Source organism: Acanthochromis polyacanthus, chromosome 6 (genome assembly GCF_021347895.1).
Source record: "Acanthochromis polyacanthus isolate Apoly-LR-REF ecotype Palm Island chromosome 6, KAUST_Apoly_ChrSc, whole genome shotgun sequence".
Lineage (NCBI taxonomy): Eukaryota > Metazoa > Chordata > Actinopteri > Pomacentridae > Acanthochromis > Acanthochromis polyacanthus.
Window position 1 is genome coordinate 18,222,184 of NC_067118.1, and position 8,753 is coordinate 18,230,936.

Genomic DNA, 8,753 nt, shown 5'->3' on the forward strand with positions numbered 1-8,753 from the left:
AACGAGAAAAGCACTCGGAGAGCGCACTACTCCGCTGTAGATGTGCCCACAAACAAAATGACCTTGCGCTAAGCACTGTGTGTGTTATGCACGTGTATGTTATGTACAGATACTGAATCGCATCACCTAGTTATGCAGCAGGTGGCGGTAATTGATAGGACTCAGAAACACCCCCACAATTTAATCAGTTGTTCCTTGTACCATTTTCCAACAGATAGGTCCACAGCAGTGAATTTGTAGTAGGATCACAATCATGTGATGGTCAGCAGGCAGCTGATGTACCGTTCACTTGTTGTCATAGTTACAGAGACACTGTGCTGCTATCTCGCAATGATACAGAAATCTTTAACAAATCCATGGATCCAGACTATAAGCCACATCACTGCCAAAATCTAATCACTTGATCCTTGTGTCATTTCTGACCTTCCCTGAAAATTTCATCCAAATCTGTTTGTCCATTTTTGAGTAATGTTGCTATCAGACAAACAAACATACGCTGATCGCCACATCACTCAGCTAAGATTCCACCTCCTTGGTGGAGTAAAAATAGTTGATTTTTGACACAGTAATGAAGATTTGTAAACTTCAAACATGTTGAAGGTCAACATTCTGCATTCTGTTTTGCCAACTAAAACAGTGAGGCAGACCTCAGCAAGCCAGATATGTTAGTTTATTTCACAGTCATTGTTTCACTACTGAATGTGTATCCCATTTGGAACTGGATCCTTTGAGCCCCCAAGCCTTTTCTGCTCCTGTCACATTTTTACTCATTATGTGCTTATTTTGATGACAATATGAAGTCCTGCACCTCTGTGAAAACAACACAACCATGGCTAAAAGTACAGAAAATTCAGAAATATGTTTTGTGCAGCATAAAATAAATGCTATAAATTATTTTTAGAAATTAAAGTTTCATATTTTTGTTCATTTTACAACAATTTTGGGCAAAGAGTGTAAAAAAGACTCTGGTTCAATCAAAAAGTCCCTGAGTTATCATCATGTGACTGCTGGTTACAGCTGAGATTGTAGTGGCTGTCAAGTTGCACAGAGTCGTGCACAATGTTTAGTCTTTTATTTACAAAATCCATATAGGACCAACTCTGTTTCTGGCATATATATTTTTGATAAAATTTTGATAAAATATCACAATTTTAAGATTGTGTTTTCTTTTTTCCAATATATATGTAATTTTAGCATTTTTGTGAAAACAACATACTTTTCAAACACAGTGACAGGATTTGGGGTTCAGAGGCTTAAAGTGAAATTAAGGTTTTAAACGTCATAATTTTGTCTTTTACATTGTCCTGACTGACTTTGTTACTTCCAGAGAAATAAGATGAAGGAGAGAGAATATTCCAATATCAAATATCCCCAGATGACAAACTCAAGGTCAAAACCCAACATGGCTTCCTCCCGCTCTTCTTCTGTGTAAGTTCTGTGATGGGAAACCATCTGACATGCAGCCACAGAATCATAGCAGAAAACTTGTTTAAAATGCTTGTTTTGTTAACAATTATTTTCTGTGTTACTGTAGGATGACAAATGATGATTCATCGAGTGTATATGAGAACATAAACTTCAAAACCCCTCAAACGTCTTTTAGCAGTAACACCAGGAGGTAAAACTGTTGCTGTGGACCTCCACTACTCTCTGTCTGCCTCTCTGTAAGTGTCTGCTCATTTCACTCTCCATCATTTGCTTTTCCCTTTTGTTTGAGAGTAGAATTTGTTCTGTTGTTGTGCATTTCTTGGTAGCACTTTGTAAAAGGTCTAGATTAAGGTGTAAATATAACTTTTGGTGGAAAATCCATGAAGCTAGCTTGCGGCCCAAGTTGATGTGTCAGTGAAACCAAATTTTCCCCTATAGTCGAAACTCTGTGTGCTTTTCCATTGATAGCAGGTAGATCTTCTTTTTTTTTTTCTCCAGTGAATCGAATTCATCCTTTTCACCTAAGCAGATGAGTAATGTTCTTTCATTTTCAAGTTCCAAATTATAAGGTGGGCAAGAGTAGCTGAGTTACCGAAAACCAGAGCTCTCTTTTAAAGCAACAAAAGATTCAATTTAGGCTCAAATCATGACCAACCTCAGATCTCACAGTCTCATTATTTTCTGTCTTATAGGGACTAATACAGGACAATAGAGAGGGAGCTCACCAGTGTTCTAGTGAATGAACCATAGCTCATCACCTCAAGGCATATGCTCTGCGCTGTTTTAATGAGCAGTGAATGTATTCAAAGTGTGTGTTATATTAATTTAGCATATTTTACAAGTGTCTAGACATTTAACAGCCCTTTTGTGTTTTGAAATACTCAAAATATAGCACCTTAATATTTCCCAGATTCTCTGTAAGTTGTTAATGTGAAAGCTTTATTTATTTAGAAGGACCTAATTTTGACAAGGTCTTGTATTCTTTCTGAGTTTAAATATAATGTTTTATACACCGTTTTAATGTTTTTAGTAGCAAGTGTGGTTTGATGCCGAGTTCAGTTGCTTCATGGGTACATTGAAATTGAGGGGAAATTCACACACAGCAAACATAGCAAACATATTTACATCCGCAAATAAGCATAATAACAATATCTACAATATGTGCAAGGATGAAAAATTAAAATGAATAAATACAGTACTGACACACACAACAGCAATTAAAATGGCTTGGAAATGAATTTAAAAGTGCAAAGGTGCAGCAGTGCAAGAAGTGCTGTGCAAATTTTATGGTTTGAGATGATGGTATGATATAATCCGGTTATGTTAACATTAGCTAGTGATGCTGATGCTGTGCAGTCTTACAACAGATGGTATGAATGTTCTGCGATAGTGCTCCTTCTTGCAGGGTTAGCAGCTCCTTCAGTCTGCTGCTGAATGCCTTTATAAAAGCAATGATGATTTTTGCATTTCTGAACCATTTGAATGGCTGAAGGCACTCCCATTATAACGGATTGACAGCTATTCAAGGACAGTGACCTCTCAAGAAAAACATTTACATTCCTCCTTCACTGTATTCTTTGATATTCTTAAACCCATTAATGAATATGAATGTCTCTAGTTTAAGAGTTTTTCGCACATTATTCCATGACCATGATGTATCACTAAACTAAAAAAAAAAAAAAGTAAAATCCAGACAGACACACTTTTGCTGTGTGGGCTCTGTCTCAGCCTGCCTGGATAAACTGGCAGGTGTAGTGTAAGCTGAGTAAACCCTGTTTTTAGCTCCATATCCTGAATTACATCAGATCCTAGTGCTCAGGATGCAAACTGACACCAGCCATTAACTCTGCTTGTCGACCTGTCTGTCTGTGTTTACTTCAGCTTCAGCGGCTGCGTCGCTTAGTCAGCACCTGAAAATCTTTGTAGGCCGGAGGGAGTGTGGTGCTCCACACTGCACTCCACATCTGTGGACCTTGTCCTGGGCTGAAGGTGCTGGGCTGACCCTCTGCTGCCGCCGTCCTGCCGGATCTCAGTCTGGAGTCAAGCCTTCCCCTCCTTACAGGGGAGGACTCCACAGCATTGTGCCTTCTCTCAGGGCCGTTGTCCCCTCTCTACCCCCCCTTTTCCCTCCAACCTCTGTTCCAGCATCTTCTCCCCTTAACCAGCACAAGTGCCTTGTCACAGGATGCGTCTACACTCTAGCCTCTCTAAACCTGCTGTTACATCTCTGCTGTTTCAAACCCTGGAGACCCACGTTGACATGAGAAACAACCAGTCTTTCCTTTGGATGACAGATTTTAAACGTCTTCCCCAGCCTAAACTGAATGGAGCTGTACAGGGCCAAGAAGAGTTCAAAGCTAAGCTGTTTGTCCGCTCATCACCAGAAATCCCTCAGTCCATTATCCCTTTTTCTCTGTCTGTGCTGGCTGTTATTTGAACTCGTTCCTAGGACTGTTTTTGGTACGCCCTGTCACTCCAGTTGTGTTGGTTATTAGTGTGGCCACTGACTGATAGCATGGACAGCTACGTAATCTGCTCCAGGGTCCTGCGGCACAAGAAGGACAAACAAGCCCTGTCTTCTTCAAAGCTTCAAAACAATTGTAATTTTAATTTTGGGTTTAAAAGTGGACTATTTTTTTGTTATTTTTTGTCAGAGATGTGGCTGATTATCAGAGCGTTGTAGGAAAGCTCTGTATGCAATGTCATATGCTATTGCAAATGCAAATAGGCTGAAGTGTTTTTGTTCTTTGGCAAAATTGGCATTTTTACTTACAGTGCTATAAAGGAATGCAGGGATATAACCATCTGTCCTGTCTGTCATCTGAACATGGTCTCCGGTGGTCCAATGATATAAACAAATTCATTCAGGAAAATCGAGTTGGGGTGGGGGAGGAGGAGTGTCTTGTTTTGGGTTTTTTTTGCGGGGGGGGTCGTCCTTTTAATGAGCTTCTTTCCATTATGGTGTTTGTTTTTTTTATTATTATTGCTGATGGTATCATGATTGTGTTACATATGTGATGATGTTTATTTAAATACATATATATTTATAAAGGAGCATTCTGGTGAGGAGGTAATGTTTTAACACATACGTCAAAGCAGCACCCCCAGCAGTAACTTGGATTTAGATTGTAATCGTAATTTGAAGTCCATATTTTAGAGGAAACAGGGTTGAGAGGATTCCTGAATGGATGGTTGGAGTTGAGCTTGGCTGACTGCCGTGTCTCACTTGGTTAGACTGGCTGTCCTCGTTAATCAGCAGGTCTGATCTGGTTCAACATCTGTCGGAGGAGATCGTCACAAGGAGACAAAGGAAAGGGGACGATTACAGTGGGCCAGATGGCCATCTGCCTGAGATTGAAGAATAGATTTGTCTCCAAAAAGTAATTTAGAAGATGGCCATAATCCAGGCTTGATGATAGTGGGACGAGTAAGCCAACGTCATTGATGTGATAAGGAAGATGGTGGGGCCGTGGCACACTGAGCCCTCTGTGCTGTCTGGCTGCTGTTGGCTATTTTTAGCCTTCAGAACGAGTACCAAAATATCCTGCTCAAATACGAGTGTAGATATGTTGGTGCAGTCTGACCTAGCTCTTTTGAAATGTAATAATTTAATGGTCCTGATAACATAAAAAAACAAAACTAAAAAAGAAAAAACGAAGATATCATGGTGATGTGTCTTGTCTGCCTATTTATATTTTTAAAGGTCCCAAATTGTGTTAGTCAAAATGAAAAACTCACATGCCCCACAGCATCTCTTTCAGTTTGCCTGTTCAGAATAACACAAAGATGATTCATTTTACCATGCCTGTGTTATTCCTGGTTTAAGTCCTGTTCCAAACAGGCTTTTTCAGTGTCTGTTGCATTAAATACAGCTACAGCCATGGCCATAAGTTTGGACACAGCATGACTTATTATGTCTGTTTTGATGTCTATTACAGAACATAACTAATATTTTTTGACAGCACCAGTTTAATTAGTCAACAAATCAACAAGGGATATAATATTAATAAATTCCAACAATTGGAACAACTTTGTTCCCAAAACATAATATTAGAAGAAAATAACAAAAAAAATGCAGTTACTTTCACAACCGAATTTGGTAAGAATAACAAAATGACAGCAAACTCTTTTGATGTTTTTTTTAAATATGAAACTTAATATAGTTCTCAGGAGTTGTGTACTGTATTGTAAGTGACAATTTTGTGGTATTTTCTAAGATTCACAAGCGTCATGGTACTTGTGTCCAAACTTATGGCCATGGCTGTATACTGCTGCTGTCCCCGCCCCCTTCAGGAAGAAAACTCTATCTGTAATTGACAGCATGGAGCATAGCAGTTGACATAGACGTTAATGAGCTTGTGAGATGTTTCTGTTACGTCTAACTTTCTCTCTGAATGATAGTCTTACCTAGAAATATCCCAGAATTTACAGCACAGTCATTGTTTTTAACTCATGGGGAGTTTGTCAGACAACATTGCGGTTATAAGATTGATCTTTTAGCGGTCCACACCAGCTCTTAAGTGTCTGCTGGTTAACGTGTAGCTTTAATGGGCTGCATTCCAGGCAATATTTTATACTTGTTCTGTTGTCTGACAACAGAACAAACTGGTTTTAAACACCGGCTTGTTTATTGGTTTCAAGTCATTTTTTAAGTTTCCATCATCCCTAAATGTAACTCAACTTGGGCTGTTTTGTAAAGTTGGGAGGCCATCTAGCTCAGGGGATTGGGCAGAAAAGCTGCAGTGAGGGTCTTCATATTCTCACATTATATTTTACACCTCAGAATTTTGAAGACAGACAAAACACAAAAAATTTATCTTCTCCATGTGGGACCTTTAACGCATCAACATAAACAACAAAAGAGTGGAATTTGTTTGTGATCATACCACTCCAGCAACAGAAACTAACCGGGTTAAGGAGAATCACCGACTGGACTCACCTTGTCGCCTTCGGTCATACATTAGCCAGTTTCATTTAAGTCTGGTCAAACTACAAGGCTCAGACCTTTCACGGAATTCAGTCGTTTGATACTTTTGAATAGAACTTGCAGCAGCCAGCTCATCCTGTCAGGCAACTTTGTTTCTTGAAGGCTTGTAAGAGTTTAAGTCTGTCTCCTGATTTCAGTCAGTTGTCTTGAGTTTTGAAACTTTTCCCAGTATAATTTGCTGCCGTGTATTTTAATGGTTGATTGTTTCTGTGAATAAAGGCTCTGTTTTTGTGAAATGAAAGGCATTGCTACCATGTGTCAGCGAAGGCCTCCAGTATGTCAGTTGTTGTTACGCTGCACCACTTTGATGTTCCTCAGTTGAACTGGAACATTGATGGTATTTAAATCTCTCCGTTTCCCCTTTTGTCATTTTCCTCTCTGAGCCCGATGAATGAGAAATGACTTGTGGATTTTAAATCTTTCAGCGTTTTTCACTTTGCCTCTATGCGTCAAATTGTCAAGGATTTGGTGAACCATTAGTACTTGAAAGTGTGAAACCGCTGAACCTTTGGCCTCAGGCTGTGTGGATGTCCGTTGGCTGTGGAAATATTTTGGGTAGTGCACTAGATTTTTGCCATCCGTGTTTTTACGTTTCATTTGGTTCAAATAATGTACTTCTAATTGTTTGTTTTATTCATTCTTGCATTTTGTATTTTATCTGAGGTATTGTTTTTGGGGTTTTTTTGTCAGTGTGATTTCAGCATTGGTAATTCAATTCTGGCTCTGAGTCGAACCAGTGTACGTGGAGGTGTGCAGTAGTGACACGGTAATTTCTTTCTGCTTGTCCTCTTACATTTACTTGAACATGATTTTGTTGTCCTTCTTTCTATGTTGGTTGCAGTAAGGCTGAAGTGTGTAGTGATATACTTAGAGCTCCCATGTGATTCCGTGGAGATTCTTCCCCTTTGCTCTTCTTCTTGCACTGGCTCCACCCAGACGCCTTTCTGCTGTATAGGCTGCAACTGCTGATGCAATGAGCTGCCAGAAATGGCATCGAAATGGTTTATTATTATATAGTTTAATAAAAATCTATGATGGCACCATATGAAGTTACTTGTGACTTTTTGCTTGTTTCTGAAGTGTGTTCAACTGCAAATCTGGAGTGTTTTTTTTTAACTCGGGGCAAGGTGATGAAGAGTCTCAGCTGTTCTATTTTTGGACAAGATTTCTGCCCTTAAGTGAGAGAAACAGCAGTCTTTGCACCTTGTGCCTCCCGGTGCAATCCCTGTTGTGGAGAAGCAAGAACGGAGAGCACAGGGCAGTGTGTCATGAGACAGTGTTTGCATTGAACCCTGCTGTCACTCTCCTACCGTATCTACTCTAGTTTTCAGCTAAAGGGAAAGTCTTCAAGTACATCATGATAGAAAATACTGCTCAATGACCACCGCTTAACTTGTATTAATACTGAAGAGCGTGACAGGAAATGTATTTCATAAAAACATCCAGTCGTTACTTTTTTCATGTGTGAATTAGCCTTCAGAAAATGTGCTTTAGAACTCCCAAGCAAGTCAAATAAGATGGGGGGGATCAAGACTAATTAGTTTGAAATTTGTCCCTTCTTTGCAGTTAATTTCAGAAATATTTACACATGAGCAGTTTTGTTACATTGTCAGCAGAAATGGGCTGTTTCTTCTGCTTTACTGGCGACGGGGAAAGTCTAAAACATCATAATAGGCTTCTCTCTTAAAACACTTCAGTTCAAATGTTGAAGAGCAAAATTATACCAAACACAGGAAGCTATTACTGATAATATTTGCAACAGGTTTTTATTACAATCTCACGGTGCTATGACTTTGCTTTTTTCCTCTTTGTCTACATTTATTGTTTAACTGTGTTTACTGGTAGTTCAAATAATGCTTCAGGAAGTTGTGCTTTTACGATCAGTCCTAAACACGTGTGACCCTCTTATCAAGCAAATGACACAGCTAAACTCTGTGGAAAACCCCACAGCCTAACGTTTTCCGTCACCTGACACACCTGATCCAGGAATAAATGAAGACAGCTTCCTGTCAGGACAAAGGAGGGTTTTGTTTTTACAGTCATGGGTTCAAGGTTCATACAAGCGGAAATAAAACGTGGCTATTTTTTGTTAGTCACCCCTGAGTGACTAACACCGTTTTAATTTTCATTAAAAAATATCAGGAGCTGTGTGTTTCAGAGGAATGTTTTGTGTATGCTGCTTAGGCTGACTGAAACACCAGTTTACTGTTGCAATACATGTAAATTTTAAATGTCAAGAAAATGTGTGAATACAAGAAGCTACAAACAATATTAGTCTAAATATTAAATTTCGAGACTGCAGTACACAATTGTTTTGTTATTTCCCAGAAACATGATC

General features: G+C 39.2%; 1 protein-coding gene across 2 annotated transcripts in view; it reads left to right on the forward strand.

Moving 5' to 3' along the window:
- Positions 1-7,460, forward strand: part of ptpn11b (protein tyrosine phosphatase non-receptor type 11b) — a 46,593-nt gene extending 39,133 nt beyond the window's left edge. For both annotated transcript variants that reach the window (XM_022195424.2, XM_022195425.2), the window contains exons 14-16: positions 1,328-1,428; positions 1,535-1,664; positions 3,310-7,460. In XM_022195424.2, coding sequence (XP_022051116.1) covers positions 1,328-1,428; positions 1,535-1,622 — 189 coding nt within the window. In that variant the 3' untranslated portion in view covers positions 1,623-1,664; positions 3,310-7,460. The remainder of the gene's footprint in view (positions 1-1,327; positions 1,429-1,534; positions 1,665-3,309) is intronic.
- The last annotated feature ends 1,293 nt before the right edge of the window (positions 7,461-8,753 follow it).